The sequence below is a fragment of the Arachis hypogaea genome, chromosome 11 (assembly GCF_003086295.3).
Source record: "Arachis hypogaea cultivar Tifrunner chromosome 11, arahy.Tifrunner.gnm2.J5K5, whole genome shotgun sequence".
Taxonomy (NCBI): domain Eukaryota; kingdom Viridiplantae; phylum Streptophyta; class Magnoliopsida; order Fabales; family Fabaceae; genus Arachis; species Arachis hypogaea.
The window spans coordinates 11,042,421-11,070,214 of NC_092046.1; the positions used below are offsets into that span (position 1 = coordinate 11,042,421).

Consider the following 27,794-nt stretch of genomic DNA (forward strand, 5'->3'; position numbering starts at 1 on the left):
TCAGTTGGTGTTTGCCGGTTTGGAGTGTTCCTTTTGATTTTTCCTTGGTGGTGGGGGAGGGGGTTGACGAGGTGCCACGTTGCCGTTTTGCCATTTGTTGCCAGCTACGACTTGGCTCACCTCCTCGTCGTTTATATATTCCCTTGTGACGCTTTGAATTTCATGCATGGTCCAAACCGATTTGGTGGTGAGATATTTTCGGAAGTCTTCGTTCATGAGTTCATTGGTCAGACAGAGACTTGCGACTGAATCCGTTAGTCCGTCGACTATTAGGCACTCGTCATTGAACCGGTCCATGTATTTTCTCGTGGATTCATCCTGCCTTTGGGTGACCCCCAGCAAGCTGATGGGGTGTTTGGCCTTGGTGATTCTGGTGGTGAACTGGGTCATAAATTTCATCGAAATATCGTGAAAGTTGGCTATGGTGCCGTTTAGAAGGGTGTTAAACCATTTGATCACGGGTCTAGCCAGGGTAACTGGGAAGGTCCTGCATTGGACCGCGTCGGCGGCCCCTTCCAGATTCATCCTGCCTTCGAAGGCCGTTAGATGTTCCTGGGGATCCTTGGTTCCATCGTACTTCATGTCCGTGGGATTGTTGAAGCCCTTGGAAAGCTTTGCTCTTAGGATCTTTTCGGTGAAAGGGGTGGCTCCCATTATTATCTGTTCGTTTTTTGTACGCGTAGCCTCCCGATATTGTCGATCGTCTTCTTCGTGATGGCGTTCTGGGTTTCAGAAAACGCTACGATCGTGTCTTTTGTTGTGTCGCCACTCAGGTGACTTGTTGTGTCTGGTTTCACGGTGGGATCAGGTTCTGGAAATCGCGTGGCTTCCGTGTTCCGCGTGATACCGTTCTTTGGTCGTGACTCGGCCCTCGAGGTCTTGCACCCAAAGGCAGAAATCTTAGATTATATGGACTGTCTTTTCTTCCAGGTTGTCGGGGGCTCGGGTCTCAGGTGGTGGACGATTGTCTTTTTTTGGTTGCTGCGGGGTTGATTGGCGAACAGCGCTTGTTATCTTTCCATGGGTTTGGGGGGGGGGGGGAGGTCTCCCGATGCTCGGGAGTTGGGCTTTGTGTGCGTGAGTTATGATGGCTTGGTGATTGTTCCTCGGGGTCATCCGCCATGCCGTCACGACGTTGCGTTCCCCACATATGGCGCCAATGTACAAGATGTCTCTGGTACGGGTTGTGAGTTGGATCGGGGATTTGTGAGTCGGGGCGGTCGCCAGATTATCTGATCGGAGCAATAGGGGGTGGTACCTACAAAGATATTCCGACGCTCAAGTCAAAATGGATATAAGAAGTATGAGGGGAGTGGAATGAGTGACATACCTGAGGGAGTCTGGGGCTCTCTTTATATAGGTGGAGATAGTTCATCTTATCCTATCTTATTTGGCCAAGATAGGGAAATATTTGAATTTAAATATTGGTTAGAGGATTTAGTAGGCCGATTTTGGACCTTCCAAAAGGAGGAAGAGGTCCGACCCGAAATTCCGGGTTTAGGGACTTCCGGGTGGAGGATCCACAGGTTCGATCCGTAACAAGTTCCAAATTTGGCCTTGAGCGAGAATGTCGACAATCAGAAGGTAAAGAAAGACTTGTATAATCAATCTCTGGTGTAGTTCTTGGAGGTATGAATCCATTGTTTATTCTACTTTATGCTTGTAAACTTGGAGTCAAAATAAGTTGATTTTCATGTGTGTTCGTTTGATGAGGTCTATATTTTATGAATAATAGTTAAATTTTGAATTGTGAATTTTTCTAACTACGCGATTGCCAATTGACAATTTTTTTGTGTTTTTTCTTGTACCTTTTGACTGGCAGGTGGCAAATAAACTTGACCATATGGTTTCAACCCTTGGAAGAAATCCGCTGGAAGTCTTGGTGGAAGTAGATACAAGTGGAGAAGAATGTCAGTTTGGCATAAACTAAATGAGTTTCTCAAAATTCTTCTTGTGCATAGTCTTAGTTATTGCATCTCTGAAATTTTGTGAACCTGTCTTCTTCCTATTTCAGAGCCTTTTTTAAACCTGGGTTATTTGTACTGCATTTTAACTGATATTTATTCTTTTCTTATAATTTCATATTGGTAAAATTTCTTTAGTTTGCAGCAGCTATTAGATTGGAGAATTGCAGCTGCTCCATTATTATTTGTTTTTCAAAATGCATCATATCCTTCTTGAATTACTTTATCGGGGACTTCTTGACAATAGTTCTCTAACTTTATCTAAATGTAAATAAACAAATTATGGTTCTCTTCTCTTATTCTTACATAATAACGTAATATCAACTTGTCTAAGTGATTTCATAATTTTGCAGCCAAATCTGGTATTGATCCTTCCAATCGTGTTGATCTTGCTAAACATGTAAAATTGAGCTGTCCGAACCTCGTGTTCTCCGGCTTGATGACAATAGGGAGGCCTGACTACACCTCAACTCCAGAGAACTTTAAGGTGACAGCTTCTATACTATGTCCGAAACTTAAAATGATCTAATTTCTTATTTACTGGATCGTTTCCATTTCAATGTTATATTTCTCATTTCTTCTCTTCCTATAGTCTCATTGGAATTTGACCTGTGTTTTTGTATTCATTAGCTTGATTGATTTTGTGAAACATTGTCCAATTTCCAATTTATATTATTGTTAAAAAGGCTTTCTCTTCTGTGAAAAATCAGACCCTATCCAATTGCAGAACTGAAGTTTGCAAGCCACTTGAGATGCCTGAGGAGCAATGTGAACTGTCAATGGGCATGTCCTTTTATTTGACTCGACCTGACTCTGTCGATGTCTCCCAAGGTTTTTTTCCATCGCTAAAGCTATGCTTGTTTACAAGCATAGAACGCAAAAACACAAAATTGTATTTAGTATATGAGATATAGACAGAGACATTACGTCTTTAGACACTGAATTAGAGTAATTTAGGATTTTTTTTTTTTCATTCCTAAGCGGCTAAGACCCAAACTGTGAGGCCTCCATTTAATGGAATAAGGCACTTACCACTTTAACCAGTTCCATATTATATTGGTTATTAGTGCTCTAAATTTATTCAGCAACAAACTACAAACTACTTTTTCTTTTCATTGCATGATTGCATCTGATTTCCTCACAATTATGAGTGCTTTCTATATTTCAAGGGAAGGAATTGACCGCTATAATTAATTAATTAGAAATGGGGTTCTTTAATTCTTTTGTTGAGTAATAACAGTAGTTAGAGATTGTTATGGTGAGATAGGCATATTTCTTACGATTAAATATGATTGGTGTTGATCGAAAAGTTATTTTCGATCAGAAATAGTCAAATAAAAAAATATCAAATGAGTTTTCGAGAAAATGTGTTTAGGAGGCTTAAGTTTGGGAATTGCTGACGCGGAAATTGTTTCCAATTACTTTGTCGAAATCGAAGAAGCTAAGTCGAGAGGGAGATTCGATTTGAAGGACTTTCGGAGATTTGGTCGAGTGGTAAAAGAAGTGAGAAGGCTAGTGGATAATTAATCACATGGGAATATCTATAATCGTGTAACGGGAACAGTTACCAAGGGCGGTTGTGTTTTAAAATTGTAATTTATTTTAATTATAATTAATTGTAATTAATGTGATTCAATTTACTGTTATGTAAGGTTAGCTTATAAATACTAGAAAATTTTAGTGAAAAGGGGTTGGAACTTTTATTCAGAAAAACACTCAAGCACACTCACATCCCAGGGAATTTCTGAGTCTGCAATCGAGTAACTTTTCTGTAGGGTTTCTTCCATCTTCTTTATTCTTTCAATTTATTTTCCTGTAAAATTTAACATTTTAATTGATTTTATCTATTAAGTGTTCTTTGCTTTTATTGTTCAATTTATCTTTCTGCGTTCAAATTTTACATGTTGAAGTCCTTTGATTCAAATGAAGGTAATTTATTGTTTTCCTTTAATTTCTTTAAAAATTGTTGATTTAGTTTTTAAAACTTTAATTTCTGAGTTTTATTTGTCAATTCATAAATTTATTTTATTTTAATTTTCAAATTTAGTCTAATCGAAGACGCTTTGATACACTTTTAGAAAACTGGTACTCGCACAGAGGAGTAGGTTTTGCTCCCATATCACTAGATATCGAACCACCATCGATTTGCTAAAAATCAACAAAACAAATTGGCACGCTCGGTGGGACAGTTTTTAAGTCGAAGTGTGTCAAAAATAACTACTTTCTAGTAATTTCTTAGTGTATGCGATTGCGAAGTGGGAAGATCATTCACATGGCTGATGAATTATCAAATGTGAATGGTGGTTTTTCCACCAATGATAGTATACTGGTATCCGTACAACAAGCCGACGTGTCTTCACATTCGGAAGGTGCAATCGGAACTGAAAGCATAGTCGTCACGACTATTCAAACTGGAAATGTTGGACGTAATACACATCCACGTGGCCCTGCGCCACCGTTTCAACCTCTATTAACCGCTGGTTGGCCCCCTTATGGTCTTCCTGCTGGTTACACCCCACCGGTGGGTGGGTTTGTCCCGCCTATCCATTTTGGCAATGCAAATGGAGTAAATATTATGCAAAACCCACAACAATACTCTGAGTATTCTCGTGAGTATCATGTGGGCTCCACTTCGAATGCTGCGAGTTCAATGGCAGCGTATCGACAACAAGTGGAGGAAAGTCATCATGACTTGGTTAATTTATTGACTCAGTAAATTACTACAATTCTGAATCCTATGATGGCCGATCATGAATCAAGATTCGAGCGTTTTACTAGACAAGTCGAGAGGATCGCTCGAATCGTCGATTATGATGAAGGTGAAAGGCATAATGCTCGAGGAACTAATGAGGGGATGGAAAATATTTTTCAAAATGAAAATCATGTTCCAAATCGAGAAAATCCTCGCATAGTTCATCGACATGAGAATGCTGATAATGTTTTACATGGATTGCGTGGTGATCGTTATCAGGTCACCCGAATTATAGAAGAAGTGTTAAATCGGGTTGGATTGAATGTTAGTTTTATGAATCAGCCATATTTTGTCTCGGCTTTTCCCCAAATGATTCAAATGGCTGAAGTGCCAAGAGGGGTAAAAAATCCGAAAATAACTATAAAATTTGCTGGAGAAGTAGGAGAATCAACAACTGAACATGTTGCTCATTATTTGGTCGAGATTGGAAACTTAGCAAATGATGAAAAATTGAAAATGAAATTCTTTCCGTCGTCATTGACGAAGGATGCATTTATATGGTTTTCGAATCTTAGACCAAATTCGATTACAACATGGAATCAGTTGGAAACTGCTTTTCACGCTCAGTTTTATCGAGGGAAAATGAACGTAGCAATTACCGATTTAGTAGCTTTGAAACGTGAAGATGGTGAAACCATTGATGATTATTTAATATGTTTCAAAAATGCTAGAAGTAGGTGCTATGTTACATTACCTAAAAATGAGATAGTGAAAATAGCAACTATGGGGTTAGGATTCTATATGCACAGAAAGTTGCTTAATGTGCATATTCCTGATTTGGCTCATTTGGCTGAAAAGGTTCGGCAAACTGAGTTAATGAAAAAGGAGAAAGAAAAATATAGAATCGAACAGAGGTCGAAGAGTAAACCGTTTACTCGAAAGGAGAAGGTTGCTTATGTAACCATGGAGTCCTTAGAGGAGGAAATTGATTTCGAAACAGAAGTCGATTTGGCCGAACTCAAGAAGGGCCCTCCATATGTTTGTTCTTTGTTGAAAAAACTCCCTGGTAGTGAAAAGTCGAATGATTCAAAACTTAAAAGTGGAAAGAAACATAGTTTTTATATATCAAAATCTGATCAGATTTTCGATGTGTTGCTTAAAGATAAACAATTGGTTTTGCCTGAGGGTAGAACATTACTTTCCTTGAAGGATTTGAAAGGAAAGCCTTATTGCAAATTTCATCAAGTAACAAGTCATTCAACTAACAGTTGTGTTCGTTTCAGGGATTTGATTCAAGAGGCAATAATGGAAGGACGTTTGAAATTTGATGATGGCAAAAAGGAAATGAAGGTTGATGTAGATCCCTTCGAAACTGATGCCAGTTATGTGGAACCCTACTTTGGAGTGAATATGGTGGGGATGTCTTATGATTTTGATGTGGCTCTTGATGATTTTGAGTCACAAATAAGAGCTGTGTACCCTAGAATAGGGGATGGTTTGTTGGACTTCTTGGTTCAGCAAAAAATCAAAGACCGGGATGTATCTCTGTGTCCACGGTGTAATGCTGTTTTTGATGCTGAAGCGGCGACAATCTTTGAAAAGGAAAGAATGAAGAAAGAATTAGCCCACAGGGAGGAACAAGCATGTCAGAGACAACCAATTCGACGTGTAGAAGCTTCTAGTTCAAAATTTCCTCTACATGATGTGGATACACCTTTGAGCCGATCTCAGGCTATTGGTGTTCAGTGGATTAGAAACTGTCAAGAGTTTCAAAAGCGTGATCACTTACATCGACGCAATCCTCAATGGGGACATAGAGCGCCGTCTCAAAATCAGTATGCCGTTTTCGAGGACGAGCCAGAGGATACCCGAGAGGAAGAGGAGGAAAGAGAAGTTTCCATCAGAATAAGAAACTTTAAATTGATACAGGGAAGGAAGCAAGCAAGGGGGCAACTCCTTCGGTGCATTCCCGAATTGTCTTTCCTTCTGATGGAGAGACTTATCCTAAAGAGATTCCATCACCAGCCAAGATGGACAGAGGGAAGGCAATCGCTCAGTCTTCTGGGGTAGATAAACATAAAGATGTTGATGTCGATGAGGAATACTTCGACGAAGGAGATGATGACATGGTGGGGACGATTTCGATAATCCTTACCGAGTACCTTGGGGAGTGTGAAGGTAATCCGGATGAGGATTATGATCAGGAAGACGAAGAGGCTTTTTCTTTTATTCGCATATAAGATGAACCAGGCGTCTTCCTTTGCCCTAATGAAAAGAAAATGTCTCATTTGCGTCCTCTTCACATTGTTGCTGTTGTGAATGGCTACAAGATAAACAAGGTACTGATTGATGGTGGGGCAGTAATAAGTCTCCTGCCTGAAAGGATGCTAGGAAAAGTAGGGAAACATGTTAGTGAGTTGGTCCCTACGAATATTGCTGTAATTGATTTTAGTGGGAATTTCACGCCAGCGAGAGGGCTGGTTACCTTAACTGTGAAGGTGGGGTCGTCAGAGAGACACTCAGTGTTTGTGGTGGTGCCATCGAAGGCAAATTATAATGCCTTACTTGGGAGAGATTGGATTCATGGAGTAGGTGCGGTGCCATCTACGGTGCATCAAAGTGTGCTTTTATGGACTGAGGAAGGCAAGCCTGAAATTGTCAAAGCAGATTTGAGTTTTTATGTCGAACAAATGCATGCCAATTTTAGGATATGTAATCGCAAGTTGAAGCCTTTAAATGTTGATCGATCTCTGAATCCTTACAATTTTGAAGGTTGTTATTTGACTTCGGAGGGACTGTCGGTGAAGTTGTGCTACCCAGACATGCCCTATGAATCAACAGGTTGGGATTGTGATTCTTGAAGGCCTCGAAGACTGAACCATGGACCAGGTTGAGGAAGTTTCTGATTACCTGGTAACTTTGCATAATTATTTAAATAATTTCCAAGATTTAGAAAATAAAGATGATTCTTCTGATAAAGTTGAATCAGACAGGATTAATAGATTTGTTAGTAGTAATATGTTTGATTCGACACCTCTAGTCGAATCTAGTAATAATCTTTCTATTACTTGTAATGAAGTTAATGATATGAGTCGGACTGTCGATTTAATAGCAGAGGCTCATTGTTTAGAGAATAAAAGTTATGATGATTCAATCAAAGATCAAGTTTCTACTCTTTCTCGTGATGTTATTGATTTTACTTTTGATTGTATTTATGATTTGGAACCTTTGGGATTTGAAAAATGTACAACTGAAGATGATCATTATAAGGGGTTTGAATCTCAAGATCCTTTAGAAGAAGTTAATTTGGGTATTCATGATGATTTTCGAATTACATATATTTGTAAAGGTCTTATTGTTCCTTTTCGAACTAATCTTATCGATTTGTTATATGAGTTTAAGGATTGTTTTGCATGGGACTACCATGAAATGCCTGGTCTTGATCGATTGTTAGTAGAACATCGATTAGCATTGAAACCCAATGCTCGACCTGTGAAACAGACCCCTAGACGTTTTGCTCCTGAAATCAATGTGAAAATTAAGGAAGAGATAGAACGCTTGATTAAAGCCAAATTCATTTGAACCACTCATTATGTAGAGTGGGTGTCGAATATAGTTCCAGTGATGAAGAAAAATGGAAAATTGAGGGTGTGTATCGATTTTTGAGAATTGAACAATGCTACTCCAAAGGATGAGTATTTCATGCCAATTGCAGATATGTTAATCGATTCTGCAGTAGGAAACAAAATCCTAAGCTTCATGGACGGTTATTCTGGATATAACCAAATTTTTATTGCGGAGGATGATGTGGCTAAAACTGCTTTCCGTTGTCTTGGGGCGTTAGGTACGTATGAATGGGTGGTTATGCCTTTTGGTTTAAAAAATGCTGGAGCGACATATCAACGAGCAATGAATGCCATTTTCCATGAGTTTATTGGAAAATTTATGGAAGTATATATTGATGACGTAATGGTCAAATCCATTTATGTAAATCAACATATAGACCACTTAAGAAAAGCATTCTTGACTATGAGGAGAAAAGGATTGAAAAGGAATCCTTTGAAGTGTGCTTTTGGTGTATCGGCAGGAAATTTCTTAGGCTTTGTCGTTCATAAAAAGGGGATAGCTATCGATAAGAATAAAGCAGATGCAATATTAGCTTTGTCTGCACCCAAATCGAAAAAAGAAGTACAATCATTTTTGGAGAAAATTAATTATCTTTGAAGGTTCATTTCGAATCTTTCAGATCAAACCAGGGTGTTTGCGCCTCTAGTAAAATTAAAGAATGGTTCGAAATTTGAATGGACTACAGAACATCAGTCAGCATTCGACTCGATCAAAACTTATTTAGCCAAAGACCCGATTATGACGAATGTTCGTCCATTTAAGCCTTTAAAATTATATATTGCAGCATCTAAGAATTCGATTGGATGTATGTTAGCTCAAGATGATGAGAATGGGCATGAGCGCGCAGTTTATTACCTTAGTCGAGTCCTAACTGATATCGAAACAAGGTATTCACCGACTGAAAAATTATGTTTGTCATTATATCATGCTTGTATGAAATTAAAGTGTTATATGGTGGCTAAATCGGTAAAGGTGATAGCGCAGACTGATGTTGTTAAGTATATGCTTAGTTTCCCTATATTAAGGGGGTGTTTGGGAAAATGGATGTTAGCATTAACAAAATTCGATTTGCAATATGTCCCAACGAAAGCTGTTAAAGGACAGGTCATTGCAGATTTTCTTGTGGATAATTCGAAAGGTCTGAATGACCAGGGGGCAAATATTATTGATATAGAGGTCAATTATTGGAAATTATATTTTGATGGATCTAAGTACAAAGATGGTGCAGGGGTTGGAATCCTTATTATTTCACCTGAGGGTGTTCCATCAGAATTTTTGTTTGAATTAAAGTATCCTTGCTCTAATAATGTCGCTGAATATGAGGCTTTAATTTTAGGTCTCAAAATTTTAATTGACAAAGGAGCTTTAGAGGTTTAAATTCTAGGAGATTCACAGTTGGTTTTAAAGCAGTTATCAAAGGAGTTTAAATGTAACAATGAAACGTTACAGAAATATTTAGTAACTGCTTGGGAGATGTTAACTTCTTTTCAGAAGGTCCCTAGAATTCATAATGAAATTGCTAATGAATTGGCCCAAATTGCTTCAAGATATCGGGTTATCCCGGAAACTATTAGAAAATTTTCTAGTATCCATCAAATTTTAGTGCCAGCAAGTGAAAGAGAAGTGCTGTGTATGGATGAATGGGAGGATTCTGATTAGAGAAAACTTATTGCTCAGTATTTGAAAGATCCCGATACTGCAATTGATAGAAAAATAAAGTTACAGGCAATGAACTTTGTTTTATTGGCTGATGAGTTATATAAAAAAGGGATTGATGGAAGTTTGTCGAGATGTTTGGGTCGAGAAGATCAGAATGTTGCTCTGGGTGAGGTTCATAATGGAATTTGTGGTGCTCATCAGGAAGGAAGGAAAATGAGATGGGTGTTATATCAAAATCATATATATTGGCCGTCTATGATAAAAGATTGTATTGATTATACAAAAGCATGTCAGGAATGTTAGAAACATGGCTCGATACAACAAATTCCGGCAGCTAAGTTACATTCGATAATAAAGCCATGGCCATTTAGAGGTTGGGCTTTGGATCTAATTGGCTTGATTCATCCTCCTTCATCAAGACAACACAAGTTTATCTTAGTGGCTATTGATTATTTTACGAAGTGGGTTGAGGCTATTCCATTAGTAGAAGCTGGGCAAACTGAGATAATTGACTTTATTGAAGAAAATATTATCCATCGATTTGGAATTCCTCAGACATTGAGTACTAACCAAGGAACTATGTTTACTAGTCAAAGAATTAAAAACTTTGCAGCTTCGAGGAATATTAATATGGTCACTTCGACTCCTTATTATGCACAAGCTAACGGCCAAGTTGAAGCAGCAAACAAGATATTGATAGGCTTGATTAAAAAGCATATTGGGAATAGGCCTCGAACATGGCATGAGACTTTAAGTCAAGTGTTATGGGCTTATCGAAATTCACCAAGAGGTTCGACAGGAACCTCACCTTATAAATTGGTGTATGGCCATGATGCAGTATTACCATTGGAAATTAATTTGAATACCTTGAGGGTATCAAAACAAAATGATTTGCCAATCGATGATTATTAGAATGCAATGTTTGACGAGTTAAATGAGTTAGATTCAGAGCGAATCTTAGCACTAGAGAATATAATTCGACAGAAAGAAAATATTGCTCAAAGTTATAATCTTTTGGAATTTCTAGAAAATCTTTTCAAACAGGCGAATTGGTTTTGAAAGTTATTTTACCAATGGAAAAGAAATCAAGATTTCTTGGTAAGTGGTCCCATAGTTGGGATCAAGTGATAGGGACATATTCTGGAAACACTTATCAAATTAAAGATATCGAGTCAGGAAAGGTGATTAGCTCAATTAATGGAAAATATTTAAAACTTTTCTATTGTTGGCAAACATAGAAAATTCAGCATGCATAAAGTTTAAAAGAGACAAAAGTCATTACAAAATAAAAATAAAAGTTTAAGGCGCCAATAATTTAGCCAGAACAGAGCTCAGTTTTGTCCTTTTATTTTCCAGAGTTGTGAGCATCCCAGTTTGTTTAGATTTATCAGTTTGGATCTCCTCAAGTTGTTGTTTGACTTTCTCTCGCTCAGTGTCAATCGAGACAAGTTGTTGGATAAGGAGATGTTGTTCTTGCTGAGCTACAACCAAAGGTCTAGCCAAGGTGGTCCGATTTTGGCGTAGAGTAGTGAGTTGTTCTTGAATTAGAGCCAATTCCACTTCGAGCCTTACTTCTTCTTGGTCATGAAAGGCTTGGACAGAAATAGCACGGGCAATATTTAAATCAAACTCGTCACAAGCAGCTTTGATTGGTTAAGCAGTTGTTTGATAATTTTCAATTCTGGATACGGCTGTGGCTTCTCGATTTTCAATTTCTTGGAATTAAAAATGGAATGCGACACTTTCTTCGATGAGTTGTTTAAATCCTCTAATTAAATCAAAATTGGGAATATTGGTTGGGAGTTCAAAAGAGGAGCTTAAAAGAGAGGTTAAAAGTTGATTAAGGATTGGGTTATTAACCCATGTGGCAGGAGGATGATCCAAGAACTTGATGAGCGATCGAAGTTGTTCCTGAGTATCAGGATCCAATTTGATTGGAGGTCTTGTAGAAACTGGACTTGAGATGACTGGAACAGGTATTGGCACTTTGGTTTCCTGGATGATTTTATTCAAAATAGAAGTCAAGTCATCCAAGGTAGCACTAGATGGAGTTGTCGGGATAATTGACGTGCTTGGTTTTGGTCTTGGAGGAGTCTAAAGTTGTGCCAAGTCTGAAGGTATTGGTTGCAATTCTGGTGGAATTTCTGAAACCTTGGATTTGGAGGAGTCTGAATTGGTAGTGTCAGCAGCCTTGGAAGCAGAATCAGAGTCAGGAACTATTAGATTCTTTTCAGAAAGAATAACCTGATTCTCTGGTGAAGTCGATTCAATACTTTGAGTTTCTGCTGGGGAATGTTGCAAAGGATTGGATGTTGGATCCACTATTTGTGTTGTGTGAGAAGAAAGTGGAAAAGTGGCTGGAATTACTCTGGGTCCTAAAAATTGAATCGAGTCGTGTGACGTTGACTATTCTTGACCGCGTTGCTGTGGCAAAATTAATGGGTTAAGTTCTTCAGCAGAAGTGACTGAGTGAGTGACGTGGGCAGGCTAGAACAAAAAGGTACACATTTGTGAGTTTAAATTTTACGTTAAAATAGGTAAAGTTTGTAGTGACGATCGTGTTACCTGAGAAGTTTTGGTCCTGCGGATCAATTGAGGGCCAAAATAAGAATTGATTATATCTTCTGATGGGGAAGAGACAGCAGGAGTTTCTTTGTTGGTCGGTTCGATTTTCTCAGAACTCTCAATTGATGAAAGTAGTATCAACTAATACGAAATCCAGAATTAAGTGTGATTTAAAAGACAAAAGTTGAAATATGTTTTAAATAAAGAAAAGAATTATAAAGTTACCTTTCGAGAAGTTTTAGTGGGAGTTTTCCTACTTTTCGCTGGTGGTGATCGAGGAGTTTCAACTTTTCTTTTCTGAGTTCTTTTTGGAGAACTCTCGGCAACAGGGGCGATTTGGATTGCAGTTTGTTGAATGTCTTCTAAGGTACGAGTGTACCTAGCATAATAGGCAGCCCAACATTCAACACATGACTTGGTAATATAAGAACTGCATTCATACTCCATGAAATTAAAACGATCCCTGCGCTGTTGATTCATGGCGAGGCAAGAGTCGAAGTCTTCTTGGGTAGTCAGAAGGAAGTGACAAAAAGGGTCATCATTTCGAGGTTGAGGTTTGGGAATGGCTTGTGAAAATCCTAATTGTCTGGCAGACAGGTGAGGAGCATACAAAGTTATCTTGAATTTTTCTTTTTTTCTGTAAAGATAATCCTATGGGGATTACCTGAACGGCTAATAGGTGTGCCCAGCTTCGTTTGGCAAGTTCACTTCCTTCATTTGAGTTTGGAAAAAGCAAACGATCTAACCAAGCAGGGCCTCGGTTGCGGCGCAAAAAAGGAGTGAAATTCAGTTGTTCATTTTCAAAATTTTTACAAGAATGAAAAAGGGTGAAAACAACCCAAAACCTATCCTCATCTGATTGTGCATTTGGGAAATTGGATTTGTACGTAGATAATCAAAACCCTTCAATATACTGCTTGTCAGTATGACCACTCTCGGATTTGGTCATGAAATTCTCAAAGATGGCGTTGAGCCATAATTGAAGAAGCCATAGAGGGCCTCCTGCACTTATTATCTTGTTATCTCGTAGGTCACAAACAAATTGGCCAAGTTCCTCGAAGATGTGCCCCAAAAGAAGCTTAGCCAGGTTGAAAGTTTTACCTTGTGGAGAAGTATGGCCAAAGAGAGGTAAAGTTTTGACATTTGGACGCTACGAGAACAAAATAAAATTACATTTAACCAGTAGAACAGGAAAGCTACATGTTCATTATCGATGATTCTGGTACCTTCTCTACCCATGTTTTGGGTGATGAACTCACTGTAAGAGCTGCTCAGAACAACGTTGTATTGATGTTCAGGTTGCATTTCAGAAGTATAATCTGGTGAATTAATGGGAAGTCCAGTGATTGCAGCTACGTCGAGAAGAGACATTCCAATCATTCCACAAGGAAGGTGGAAATTATTGGTGGTTCTATTCCAGAAGCATATAACAGCCCCGATCATCTAAGGATGTGTAGTCAAAGAAAAATGAGAGAGTCTCAGTAGTTTGTGAATCCCTAGAGCTCCCCAACTGGCACTTTTGGTGGGTTCGAGACGTCGGTACCAGGCTGTAAAGTCATATCCTCGTGGGTTGATTTTTGGGTTGTTCCTGAACATCTTTTGGTTGATAAAATGGGAAATATTGAAAGATTGGTTTATTAGCAAATCTTCCCCTTCACCACTGGGGAAAGAAAGAGACTTCCTGTTCACCTTTTCCAGAGACTCAATTGGTCCGAGGAAGCAATGTGTGTCAGTTCCGATTGTGAAAGGAATTAAAATCCTATTATCACTAGACTGAATGTAAGGATCATCAATGATTTCATTATCGATCTGATTGAGAATGCGAAGAGCTGGTAGGGGTAGTGGTATTGATGCATGGCCTTTACCTTTGTCAGAAGAGGTGATTTGTGAGGAAGAGCCAGCCATTCTCAGATTGAAAAGTTTTGTGAAGAGATTCAAGGTTGTAAAGAAAGTTTAGAGAATGATGGAATTCAGGAAAATTAAATGGAGGTAAGAACGGTAGATTTAAAGTGTTATTGTAACCGTTACTGTAGAGAAAATGCAAAAAGAGATAACTTCTTGAGGAAGATGGAATAGTGGAGAGAGAAGGCGTGACTCTTGGGAGACGTGTCGAGTGGACTGGTGATAGTAGAAGGTTTAAATGACAATTATTATTAATTTGAAAACTGACGTTTTTGGATTAAGTGCTTTGCTTTTCGATAATGATACCAAAGGAAACCACATTAATCAAAGGGGGCAATTTGTTGATCAAAAAGTTATTTTCGATCAGAAATAATCAAATCGAAAAATACCAAGTATGGGTTTTCGAGAAAATGTGCTTAGGAGGCTAAGTTTGGGAATTACTGACGCGGAAATTGTTTCCAATTACTTTGTCGAAATCGAAGAAGCTAAGTCGAGAGGGAGATTCAATTTGAAGGACTTTCGGAGATTTGGTCGAGTGGTCAAAGAAGTGAGAAGGTTAGTGGATAATTAATCACATGGGGAATATCTATAATCGTGTAGCGGGAACAGTTACCAAGAGCGGTTGTGTTTCAAAATTGTAATTTATTTTAATTATAATTAATTGTAATTAATGTGATTCAATTTAACGTTATGTAAGGTTAGCTTATAAATACTAGAAAATTTCAGTGAAAAGGGTTGGAACTTTTATTCAGAAAAACACTCAAGCACACTCACATCCCAGAGTCTGCAATCGAGTAACTTTTCTGTAGAGTTCCTTCCATCTTCTTTATTCTTTCAATTTATTTTTCTGTAAAATTTAACATTTCAATTGATTTTATCTCTTAAGTGTTCTTTGCTTTTATTGTTCAATTTATCTTTCTGCGTTCAAATTTTACATGTTGAAGTCCTTTGATTCAAATGAAAGTAATTTATTGTTTTCCATTAATTTCTTTGAAAATTGTTGATTTAGTTTTCAAAACTTTAATTTCTGAGTTTTATTTGTCAATTCATAAATTTATTTTATTTTAATTTCAAATTTAGTCTAATCAAAGACGCTTTGATACACTTTTAGAAAACTGGTACTCGCACAGAGGAGTAGGTTTCGCTCCCAGATCACTAGATATTGAACCACCATCAATTTGTTAAAAATCGACAAAATAACTGGATGTCAGCATTTTCAAAATATTTACCCAATAAAAGAAAATACTTACATATAGATAAATTAGTAGAGGTGCCCTTTATTGTTTTTTGAACCAGTTTTACAGGTCATGATCAACTGATATTCATTTACTAAGAATTATTACTTGTATCAATTTGTTTATTTATTTTTATGGGTCAATCATGTAACTAATTCATGTGTTTATACATTTATTGCCTTTTCAGATTGAAATGGGTAGTACAGATGTGAGAATTGGGTCCACAATATTTGGACTAACGGATTATTCACAGAAACAAGAATAGAGGATCTCTCTCTCTCACTCTCCTTCTCTCTCTCCCTCCTCTCCCTTTCTCTTTTCTGAAGTATAGAAGTTAGTGACGGTAAGTGTACCTTATTTTAGGCTGTAAACTACTTCCTGTAATTCTGCTATGCATAAGAGATTTGACTGAAAAAATTGTTCTTTAAGATCAACTCAAACAGAGACAACAGTATTAAAATATATCACACTGTGAGTAATGGATGGTAAAAGGGAATGAAAAAGTTAGGAAAGAACGAGGTTATTGCAACGTTTTTAGACTGGAAAGAGAGGATCGTCAGGAAGGGGTGGTGAAGGTATATATTGTACCAATGAAAAAACCATATTTATTTTTGGAAATAACTACCATGGTGAAAGATCTGCTCCAATAATGATAGTTATTTCCTATTAGAATAGGAGTAACAAGCACATACATGAAATTTTCGCTAGGATGTATATAATAGGGACTTGATTGATCTTGAGAAATATCCATTGTGTGTGATGAAGAAGAAGGAGGAGAGGATGGTGTTGACTGATTATTAGGATTAAAAGTTTTAACTGTATTTTGGGTGTCAACAAAGTCATAATGGGTCTGATATCATAATAGTGAACAAAAAAAAGCAGAGAATAATATGAATGAATGAAAATGTGTATTGTATTTTTATTATTGATTAATGATTATAAAAGATATATATATATATATATATATATATATATATATATATATATATATATATATATATATATATATATATATATAGAAAGAAAAATGCGCAACTCACCAACTTTATATGACAACTATCAAATCTAGAAAAGAATTTTATCCTAACAGAAAATATGAGTCACATATTTTGGAATAAAAGAAGAAAAGCACGAGCAAAAAGAAATAAGAAAAACATAAAAAAAAGAAAAAATTGTTTATTATGAATGTTGAATTTGCACATAAATTTCTTTTTTGTTGGACTAATGAAGGTTGGTTCAATAATTCCAAAATACTGGTGTTCCAAAATATTCAAGTCTAAAAGATAGTGGAATTTATTTTAGGTCATTTGGACATTTAGGAAAAAACTCGAAAGATAGATTAAATTAAAGATGGACAATTGATTATAATCAGAAGGTCTAAAAGACTCTATGCAAAATAGTCAAACGAGCTCTATGAATAATAAATATATTATTGTTATCGTTTAATTTATGTAGTTGATTTTACCCATTTGGATAAGACTTTGTGGATGTTGTTGGTTATATAACACTAATAAAATTCGGACTTAGGAGTTAAGATCTCATGCATACCAGATAAGTGTATAACCACTATACCAAAGTAGAGAGATATCTCAGTAGCATTTGTTTTAAGATACTGGGATGGAAATTGAGAGATTAGAACTAAGTATCATATTTATTGATCCAGAGATTGGTATTAAAATTTCAGTCTTTATCTCCAAAATTTTAATATTTCAGTACCTCCAAAAAGTGGGAACATAGGAGACTTGAATTTTTGGAGACGGAGACTGAAATATCTTATTTCAATTAATTAATTCCAACTTTACCGTTTGTGCAAATTAAATTAGAATTTCATTCTTATTTCAGTCTCTATCTTTAATTTTACACCAAACACAATACTGAAACTTATTTCAGTTTTTGTCTTTCAGTCTTCAGTCTCTATCTCTTTTCCAAACGCTATCTTTATGTTCAAAATTAAGCAATGAATGAATTTATATCTTAATTTTACCTAAAAACTATGCTTTAGGATAATTATAAAGCTTTTAGATTTCATTTATTATTTAGATTAACTAATAAAAAATTTATATCATACATTAGAAATAGGGATAAGTATGATTTTGGTCCCAACGTAGAGGCCGAAAATCGATTTCGTCCCCAGTCTTTTTTTGCTACAAAATGGTCCCTAAGGTTTCAGTTTGTTTTAAAATCGTCCTTCGGACGAAAATACCCCTCCCTCCCCTCTTCTTCCTCAACACCCATCTTCTTTCTCAACATTAACCAGCAGCAGATGCACAAACACAGAAACAAAAACACAACAATGGATAACAACAAGCTCAACCAGAAGCGGAAAAGCAGCAGAAGCAAAAAATAATGAAACAACAACCAGATGCAAAAGAACAACAACAACCATGGATCTTATATACAATTAAGCAGCAATTCAGAAACAACAACAATAATTCAACAACAACAACAATTCAGCATCAACTTTCAGCAATTCAATAACCTAAAATCAACTAACAGAAAATTAAAATCCAGCTAAACTAACCCAGAATCAAATCAAGGAACTAACACTAACCAAAAACAGAAATTGAAAGCAAAATGATAACCTGGATTATGAAAATAGAAAACAGAAAAGAGGGGATAGGGGAAGCAGTGGTGGAGCGCCGACGGTCTGGGCATGACGGGAAGGGGCTGGAGGGAGAGTAACGGGCAATAGTGGCTCTGATTCCTTCTGCGACAGGGACTAAGAGAGGGGAAGCAGGGAGGCTCACTGGCGGTGGTGGTGGTGAAGAAAAGGAGGCTCCACGTTGCTGCGTGGTGGTGAAGCAGGGGAGGCTCCACGTTGCTGCACCATTGTGAAGCAGAAGAGGCTCGCCGGCGGTGAGCTCTGGTTCGAGGAGATCGTCCGAGACAGGGAAGGAGAGAAGGAGGGGAGAGGGTCGCGTTTGCTCTGGGGTTAGCGCGAAGGGAAGAGGAGCAGCGGCGGCGGCGGGACGGCGGCTTCCCTTCCCCCTTTCTTCCTTTCCCTCCCCCTCACCCTGTTTTATCTTAATTCGCTCCTCTCTTCTCTTTCTCTCTCCCTTTGCTCTCTCCTCTCTTGTTATTAGTGTAGGGAGCAGTGGCAGATCACAGGCGGCAGGGCGGCGGTGTGGCGGTGCGGCGGTGCAGTGGTGCTCTCTCCCTTCCCCCTTCTTCCCTTCCCTCCCCCTTCTCGTGCCCCACCCCCTTTCTTTCCTCCCCCGATTCTGTCTGTCCATTTCTTTCTTTTTTTATTTATTTATTTTATATTTATTTTATTTTATTATTTTTTTAATGAAGGGTAATTTGATAATAAAAAAATAAAATTGGTAAAAAGAATGATTTTAAAACAAACTGAAACTTTGGGGACCATTTTATAGCGAAAAAAAGGTCGGGGACAAAATAAATTTTCAGCCTCTACGTTGGGGACCAAAATCATACTTATCCCTTAGAAATATATATATATATATATATATATATATATATATATATATATATATATTGTTAGGTAGATAATGACTTTCGTAAACAATGGGAACAATGGACTTTAAAATTGACTCCAATAAAGTAAAAAGACACTACACCCCTACGAAATCATGGAAATCACAAGTAAAAAAAGGAAGTTACTCTATGCATATCTGCATTGTTCACTAAACTCATCTTCCTGTACTTTTTCATATATATATATATATATATATATATATATATATATACTAATTTTTTAATATACATAGAGATTTTTTATAAAAAAAATTCATATATGCTTAACACTGTAAATTAGTGAAAATTGTTAAAGAAAAAAGCATGATATATGTTAGATATAAAGGCATAGTATCCTATAATTAATATATAGATATACTATTTTATAGACGATACTAATTGATCTAAATTGATTCTAATGATTCTCTAACATCCCCCCTCAAACTCAAGTGGGAGCTAAGGATACCAACTTGAGTTGGGATAACAAAGTCCGGAAACGAGTCGGGTGATGAGCTTTCGTGAAGATATCAGCAGTCTGATCTAGTGTTCTAACAGCGATGAGACGAACAGCATCAATAAGGATACGTTGCCGAACAAAGTGACAATCAATCTCAATGTGTTTGGTGCGTTCATGAAGCACATCATTATGGGCGATCTGAATAGCACTGCGGTTATCACAAAAAACATCAGTAGGGGACGACTGAGGAGCACCCAGATCTTCGAGAAGCCAACGAACCGAGATAACTTCAGCAGTGGCGTCAGTGAGGGCACAATACTCAGCTTCTGTGCTTGAGCGAGCAGTGAACGTTTGCTTCTTAGCACGCCAAGAAATGAGAGCGTCGCCAAGAAACAAACAGTAACCAGTAGTAGAACGACGATCAGTGGGATCACCAGCCCAATCAGCATCGGAGTAAGCCTGAAGAGACAAAGAGGAATGGGCAGAAAAATAAAGGCCATGAAATAGAGTGCCTTTGATGTAGCGAAGAATGCGAAGAACTGCCGCATAGTGAGTAGTACGAGGAGCTGACAGGAACTAGCTAAGTACATGAACCAGATAGGCGATGTCTGGTCGGGTAACAGTCAAGTAGACAGGACCACCAACTAACTGTCGATAGAGACTCGGATTATCCAAAACAGTGCCATCCATAGGGGTAGATCGAACATTAGGCTCAAGAGGAGTAGACTCAGTGCGACTATCTGTAATCCCAACTCGAGCAAGAAGATCTGAAGCATACTTAGCCTGAGAGAGATAGATGCCATCATCGGTGGAGATGACCTCGAGACCAAGAAAATAGCTGAGAGAACCAAGATCTTTCATCTCAAAGGTACGGTGAAGTGAGGCTTTGAGATCAGAGATACCATCAACATCATCCCCAGTAATGATCATGTCATCAACATACAAAAGTAGAAGAACAAATCCACGTTCACTTTTACGAATGAAGAGGGCATTCTCATGAGGACTAGAAGTAAAACCAAGACTGCATATGGTAGTACTGAACTTGTCAAACCATTTACGAGGAGCTTGCTTAAGTCCATGAAGTGCCTTGCGAAGGAGACAAACCTTATTAGAAGGACAAGGATATCCCGAAGGTGGTTTCATATAGACTTTTTTTTTTTCAAATCCCATTAAGAATTACATTCTTCACATCCATCTGACTGAGAGACCATTTTTTAACTGCGACAATGGCAAGAAGAGCTCTAACAGACGTAAGACGAGCGACATGAGCAAAAGTCTCTTCATAATCAATACCATACTCTTGCGTACAACCTTGAGCAACCAAGCGGGCCTTATAACGATCAATAGAGCCATCAGAGCGAGTCTTGATCTTGTATACCCATCTACTGCCCACAACTTCCTGATCAGAAGGAGGATCAACCAAATTCCAAGTGTGTGCTTTTTCAAGTGCCTGTATTTCTTCCTGCATTGCTTGTTGCCAATTTGGGTTTGAGGAGGCTTCTCTGAATGACTTAGGTTCATGTTGATGAAGGATAGTATAAAAGCAATGGTAATCAAGAAGATAAGGAGGTGGATTCCTTACCCTAGAAGAACGAGCGGGAGGAGGAGGTATGACGGTAGGAGCAGGATCATCGTCTGGTCTGGAGTCATCAGGAGATGGAGAAGGCGGAAGAACAGGAGGCTGTGGAGGGTCACTCGAGATAGAATCTGTAGAATAATCACTAGGAAAAAGATCAACATTGGGGTTAGTAAACAAAGGTGATTGAGTAGTAGGAATGGACTCAAAGGATGAGAACCGAGAAAATATGTGGTGCTCCCAGAAGGCAACATGACGAGATATACGAATATGTTTAGAGAGAGGATCCCAACAACGATAACCCTTGTGTTAAGTGCCATAACCAAGGAAACAACACATACAAGCCTGAGGTTCAAGTTTACTATGTTCATGAGGCTGAAGAAGAACAAAACATACACAACCGAAAACTCAAAGAGAACTATAATCTGGGGAGGTATGATAAAGACGCTCAAAGGGAGTCTATTGATAACATGAACAGCAGTAAGAACAGCTTCACCCCAAGTACGCTCAGGACACGAAGAAGAAAGGAGCATTGCACGGATGGAGTCAAGAATGTGACGGTGTTTGCGTTCAGCTCTACCATTTTGTTGAGATATACCAGGACAAAAAACTCAGACAAAGTACTATGTTCTGCAAGAAAGGCTAAGAGTTTGGAATCACGGTATTCCATAGCATTATCACGTCGAAAAACCTTAATGACCTTGGAAAACTGAGTTTTAATCATAGTAGCAAAGTTGATATAGATCTGAGGTAACTCATGGTGATTAGTCATCAAATAAACCCAAGTAAAACGAGAATAATCATCAATGAAAACGACAAAGTATCGAGCTCCGCCCATAGAGGTAGTGGGAGCGAGGCCCCAAACATCAGAGTGAATGAGATCAAAAGGAGAGCAAGCAAGAGATGAATTATTGTAAAAAGATAAAGTAGGTTGTTTGGCAGTTTGGCAAGAAATTGATGCCATAAGTGGAGGGTAGAGAAAGAAGAAGCAGCATAGAGATTTGGTACAGGAGGAATATGAAGATTCTCGAGTTTAAACAACCTTCCGACCTTACGTTCAGTCTCGATGATTTGTCCCGTCCGAGGATCCTGTACACGACAACCAGAAACGAAAAAAGTGACTTCAAAACCCAGATCAACAAGTTGACCAACAGAAATAAGATTGAAGTTTAATTTGGGAATATAATAAGTATCAGGAAGAGTAAGAGTTGACTGGGATATAGAACCCTTGTGTGTTGCGTGCAAGAGGGAGCCATTTGTAATATTGACAGAAGGTCCATTTGTAGTGGTAGACATGGACGAGAAAATATTACGCAATGGAGACATGTGATTAAAGCAACCCAAGTCAAAGTACCATTTAGAATTACCTGAAGGGGTGGAAAAAGTAGCAGGGGTATTACTAGAAACAGAGAGAAGACGCTGGAGAAGTGATGCAATATCAGATAGAGAGATGGGAGACGAGTTGAGTGGATCAGGACGTGGTGGGTGAGTAGGACAGGTAGTAATTAAATGTCCCGAGAGCTTGCAGTAACGGCAGAACAGTTGTGAACAATGGTAGCTAATATGACCTATCTGGTGGCATGTGCGACATTCAACAGAAGGACAGTCGGGGAAGAGGTGCTCAGAATAGTTACAGTTTCGACAGAATTTACCTTTTCTGTCGGTGGCAGCAAAAGCATCTGGCTTTTCCATGATAGTAATCACAAAGATCAAAGAGAGAAGAGAAAATGGAAATTTCAGAGCAGAAAATGAGAAATCAGAGTGCAGAATCGGAAAGAGCTCACAAAAAAATCTTAGGGAGGATCCCGCTTGTCTGCCACGTCAGCAGTGACGTCAGCGGAGCGATGACACGTGGCGGCGCTTGAGAGGAGCGACAGGCCACATTGGCGATGAGGTGGACTGCGGGTGGGCAACCGGGTCGGGTCGGGTCGTTCGCGGGTTACTGGAGCACAAGGATTGTGTCGCGACATGTGGGAGCGCGAGGATCGTCCGATCGGCGCCGAGATCCAACGGTTGCTGAAACTTCTGGAAGGAGAAACAATTGAGGTGGGCAGCAAGATTCCGGCGGCGCGTGAGGGCGCGTCCGGTGGCTTCTGGCGGCGATCTCGGCGGCGTTGGAAAGCTGACGAAGAGAAGAACACGATGATGCCGGAGGTGATGAACCAAAACGTCAAAAACAGATCGAAAAACGAGAGCAAAGAGGCACTATCGGAAGAGAAAAACAAGAAGGCTATGAACAAAAATTCATTGAAAAAAAAAACCTTAGGCTTTTGATACCATGTTAGATACAAGAGACCAAGCTAAGGAGAATATTTCTGTGTATTATTCAGTGTGCTGAAAGGTACAATATACAAGGAGTATTTATAGGTGCTAATGAATCATAGTAATAAAGGCATAATATCCTACAATTAATATACAGATATACTATATAAATATAGACGATACTAATTGATCTAAATTGATTCTAATGATTCTCTAACAATATACAATTAATTATATATATTAAGCAGTTGCAGTAGATTGTGGTGAAGCTTCCTCTATGACTATTTGCGGTGGTTGATCTTCATGACTGGCTTGCGGAGAAGCCACCGCAGAAGAGACAACTTGTGGTTGATCTTCACCAGTAGAATGTGCTGAAGCTTCTTCAACAGTTCCAAAAGGTGGAGGTTTATTATTATAGACTAGATAAATATCGAAAATTACGTGAAAATGAGCAAAAGCAAGTCCAAGAAAGCTTAAGAGGAAATTTATGGCCATTAGTTTTACAATAAAAGCATGGCTAAATACATAGAAGCAGCAAATTCGGTATATTGTGGGCATTGGAATGGCATGTTGCATCACAGCAAGGGAACCCCAAGAAACCAACTTGTGTACATCTCCATTCTTTATATCGTCTAATAAGAACGGGTAGAGAACACTTACAACAGTCCAAACTATCATTATGATTGTTGTATGAGCCTTGATATGGATTATCAATGAGTAGGATTGCCTCGAAATGCTTAACAAAGTGAGTAGGAGCCCAGAGAGCATAGGAATGCATGCACCGCATATAAGGATCTTTAAGGAGTCCCCGAATAAATGATCGGGGAGGCTGAGAGCGGTGGAGAGATGAATAATTATAGTAGAAGCAACACCCAGAAATCTCCACAGCTCTTGCTTGGGCGGTGGGAGTGCAAGGCATTTTAGTTCGTCAATCAGATTGCTATCAGTGGCAATTAGGAAATAACTGAAACTTATTCCCATAACACCTAACAACATCTTTGTTTTCATCAACTGCGCTGTAAGAACTCCACAGAAGAAATACAGCAATTCCTCGAATCCACAGCAAAACGACATGATAGCAAAGGCAAAACAGGAGACCACGCTGTATGCGTCTGGTGTCCCTTTCGAAGCTTTATCGGAGTAGAAGGAGTACACCGTGGTGGACGCCCAAACCAAGAATGTCACAGGAACTCCTCTGTGTTGGCCAAGAAAACTTACTTGTTTGGCAAACCAAACGAGGAATAAAACAATAAGACTAAACACCATATAAAGAATGATCTTTAAGGCGTTCCACTTTCCAAATAGGTCGTTGAAAGAGGAACTCAGAGCGTAACACAACAATCCAACTATGGCCGAAGCAATACTCAAAGCAAATCTCCATACCTCTTTCCGAGTAAGGTTGATGAGCTCAACGAATCCACACACTGCAAAAGTAAAAGTCAACGCTGACGCTTCTTTTTCGGTGTGCAGTTTGATGAACAAAAACAATCCAATCACACTTGAAACAACACTGCCTGCAAATCTATATACTTCTTGCTTCGTCAATTTGATGAACAAAGCAAATCCAACCATAGTTGAAGCCATCAAATAAAACAAATACTCATCATCTTCGTATGACAATTTCTTGGGCAAGCCCGAGAATGTCATCTTTTTCAACATTCAGATCAAATTACTTTCTTATGAATCCCAGTCAGTATTTAATTTATGTTCCTTTTTTTGGATGTTTTTCCGCCTAGTAGCACTAAGCTTTTCATTTTATTTAAACTTTTCCTGCGGTGAAGTCTCCAAACCGTGTTTTTTGACTTTTTGTCTTGGAAGCAATTGAATAAGAACTAAGAAGAGAGATAGTATATTGTACAAGGACATCTGTGGTGGCGAGACCAAAACAGTGGCTAAGGTGGCCAGGACAAATGTCGAATCTGAAAGGAACACGTGGCACTTTTCAAGAGAGTAGACCAGAAGAGTTAATTGGGTCAAGTACGATGAAATCGTTAATGGACATGGGTAAATAGTTTGAATCTCTAATCAAAATTAATTAAACTTCTAACTGAGAGAAATTGCTAACAGAGAAACACGAGTCCGCGACGGAATTCAGGTGCGCCGGCCAAAAAAGACCGTCAGCATGGCTTACGTTAACCTGAGCGACGCCGACGGGAGAAGTGAGAGGAAAAGGTTAGGCTAGTCCGGCAGCTACGGCACCGTATGGCCGACGCCCACGGAGAGTATCTGGGCGATGGAGAACGGGAGTTTCAGTAGCTGATAGGGTTCAGTGTGGGTCTGTCTTTATTGTTATCAGCTTTTTATTATTAAATGCTGGATTAGTTTTGCAATTTTTATTTAAGTATTTATCCATAAATTATTGCAGAATTTGCACTTTTTAAAATTTTAAAAAAGTTGGGTTACAAAATAAGTTTTTAATATTATTGTTACATTTTAATTATAAAAAATACTATTAAAAAGTTTGATTTTCACCTCTCTCTTTATAAATTAATTTAAAATTTATTGTTTGTGAAATACAATGGAGAACAGGTAACATGAGGAATTTTTTTCCTTTATGAATCAACATTTTCTAAGATAATAAAATATATATATATATATATATATATATATATATATATATATATTTTATAAAAGTTATAAAATTAATACTAATTAATTTTTTATTTTATTATTTTATTACCTTTTTTGCCTTAAAATATTTAAATTTTTTATATATAAAAAATTCATTATTTCTAAAAAAAATTACAATGATAAGTGAATTATGGTTTTGAAAACTATCCGGATAAATCGGTTTAATCGAAAACCGGCAAGAAAAACGATCCGATCCTCCTCCTAAAATCGTTAGACACGAAATCGCTTTAAACAGCTGAACCGGTCGGGAATCGGCCAGTTCTTAGAAAACGGCCAAACCCCACGCATGAGTCACCCACTCACACTTCACCCGTCCCCCTAAACTCGTTCGTGCTAGCCCTAGCCGCAGTCACACTTCACAATTCACACAATGTCTCCCTCTCCCTCCCCAGCCACAGCCCTAGCTCCCAACCCAAAAGCCTAGCCTCTTCCACGGATTCATTGCCGCCATCCATCGGAGGTGCCTCCTCCTTCTCCCTGTCCGAGACTGAAACCCCTAGCTCGGCACGTCGTCGTGTCGTCTTCTTGTTCGAGTTCGAGCTGCAAGTCATGGTCTCGCCGTCGTCGTCCTTCTCGTCTCGTCGGCGTTATCTTTCTCTCAGTCAAGGTTAGTGGTCTGAACTCTAAAATTAGGGATTTGTGAATCTGAACTCTGAAGTTAGTGATTGATTTCTGATATGTTACTGATTCTATTCTAATATGTGCTTTTGTTACTGATTCTGAAATTGAGTAATGGATTTGTTTATGAAATTGAGTAATGGATTTGTTACTGATTCTTTTTTAATATGTGCTTTTATTACTGATTTGTTACTAATTCTGAAATTGAGTAATGGATTTGTTTATGAAATTTTTTATGATAAACAAATACTTTAAGGTTCTAAGGTCTAACAGAAACAACAGTAAAAAGTATGCAAATTACTATTTACTAAAGCTCACTTTTACATGCTATTGCTGCCTATATAAGAGTGTAGCTACCATTAAAATTAGTAATCCTCATTAAATTACCTCAGCTATACCATTAATTAAATATCCTGAATACTAATATGCAGTTGCTATTTCAATCTGTATTCTACATAATACTGTCTAAACATGCTGCTGCTATTTCAATCAACATTCTGCAATATGCTTTAATCAAATGGCTCAAGATTGAATATGACGAGGCAATCTTCTTCAGGAAGCAACACGTACAGTGAGATTACCACCCCTAGAAGAATTGTTTCTCATAATCTCAAATCTGTTTTGATGTTTTTTGAGTTTGATCACTATCTTTTCCTTCATTGTCTTGTCTTTTTGCTCCTTTACTACTCTCCGATACTCTATGTTTTTGCAGTGTAACCTTTGCTCATTCTCTCTCCAGAAAGGCGATTATTTGTTGAGGATTGGTGCGGCAACTCTGGCTGGTTGATGGCGTAGGAGAAATTGTTCAACTGGCTTTAATGTTTAGACACATTCGTCTTATGTAACCTTTAGTTTGGTGCTTGTTAGTTTGGTATTTGATGTTAGTTTAGAAGCAGAAGCCATTTTGGAGTGAAATCAGTTTTACATCTTATTAGTTTGGTGCTTGTTGACTGAACCAAATTGGTAGAAAAATCTTCACCAAAAGCTATAATTATATTTTAGGATGTATATTTATAATTTATTTATTATTTTATTCTAAAACAGTTTTTTCGATTGAGCCACAGTTTTTTTGCAGGTTTTTCAATTCAGATCTTAAAGAACCATTTTCGTTTTTCTAAATTTCATGATTAAA

The 27,794-nt window shown here is 38.1% G+C and overlaps 2 protein-coding genes and 1 non-coding gene across 4 annotated transcripts; 2 read left to right on the forward strand and 1 right to left on the reverse strand.

The window, feature by feature from the left end:
- Positions 1-654, reverse strand: LOC112720968 (uncharacterized). Its single transcript, XM_025772061.1, has one exon. The coding sequence runs from the start codon at positions 652-654 to the stop codon at positions 1-3; it is 654 nt and encodes a 217-aa protein (XP_025627846.1).
- Positions 655-1,809: 1,155 nt separating this feature from the next.
- Positions 1,810-3,079, forward strand: LOC112720237 (uncharacterized). Of its 2 annotated transcripts, none has more exons than XR_011867261.1 (3): positions 1,810-1,910; positions 2,318-2,451; positions 2,675-3,079. It is a non-coding gene; the product is annotated as an uncharacterized protein (transcript). The 2 variants fall into 2 exon arrangements; XR_011867260.1 differs by lacking the exon at positions 1,810-1,910 and adding an exon at positions 1,924-2,231.
- A 3,856-nt stretch (positions 3,080-6,935) lies between these two features.
- On the forward strand, positions 6,936-8,238 carry LOC140176023 (uncharacterized). Its single transcript, XM_072205866.1, has 2 exons — positions 6,936-7,497; positions 7,610-8,238. The coding sequence occupies exons 1-2, from the start codon at positions 6,936-6,938 to the stop codon at positions 8,236-8,238; spliced, it is 1,191 nt and encodes a 396-aa protein (XP_072061967.1).
- The last annotated feature ends 19,556 nt before the right edge of the window (positions 8,239-27,794 follow it).

Excerpts from the sequence above, each read along its gene's own strand:
- LOC112720968 (XM_025772061.1), bottom strand. The coding sequence starts at position 654 with ATGGGAGCCACCCCTTTCACCGAAAAGATCCTAAGAGCAAAGCTTTCC.
- LOC140176023 (XM_072205866.1), top strand. The coding sequence starts at position 6,936 with ATGTCTCATTTGCGTCCTCTTCACATTGTTGCTGTTGTGAATGGCTAC. Across the intron at positions 7,498-7,609 it reads CATGCCCTATGAATCAACAG|AAAATAAAGATGATTCTTCT; the intron begins GTTGGGATTGTG and ends TCCAAGATTTAG.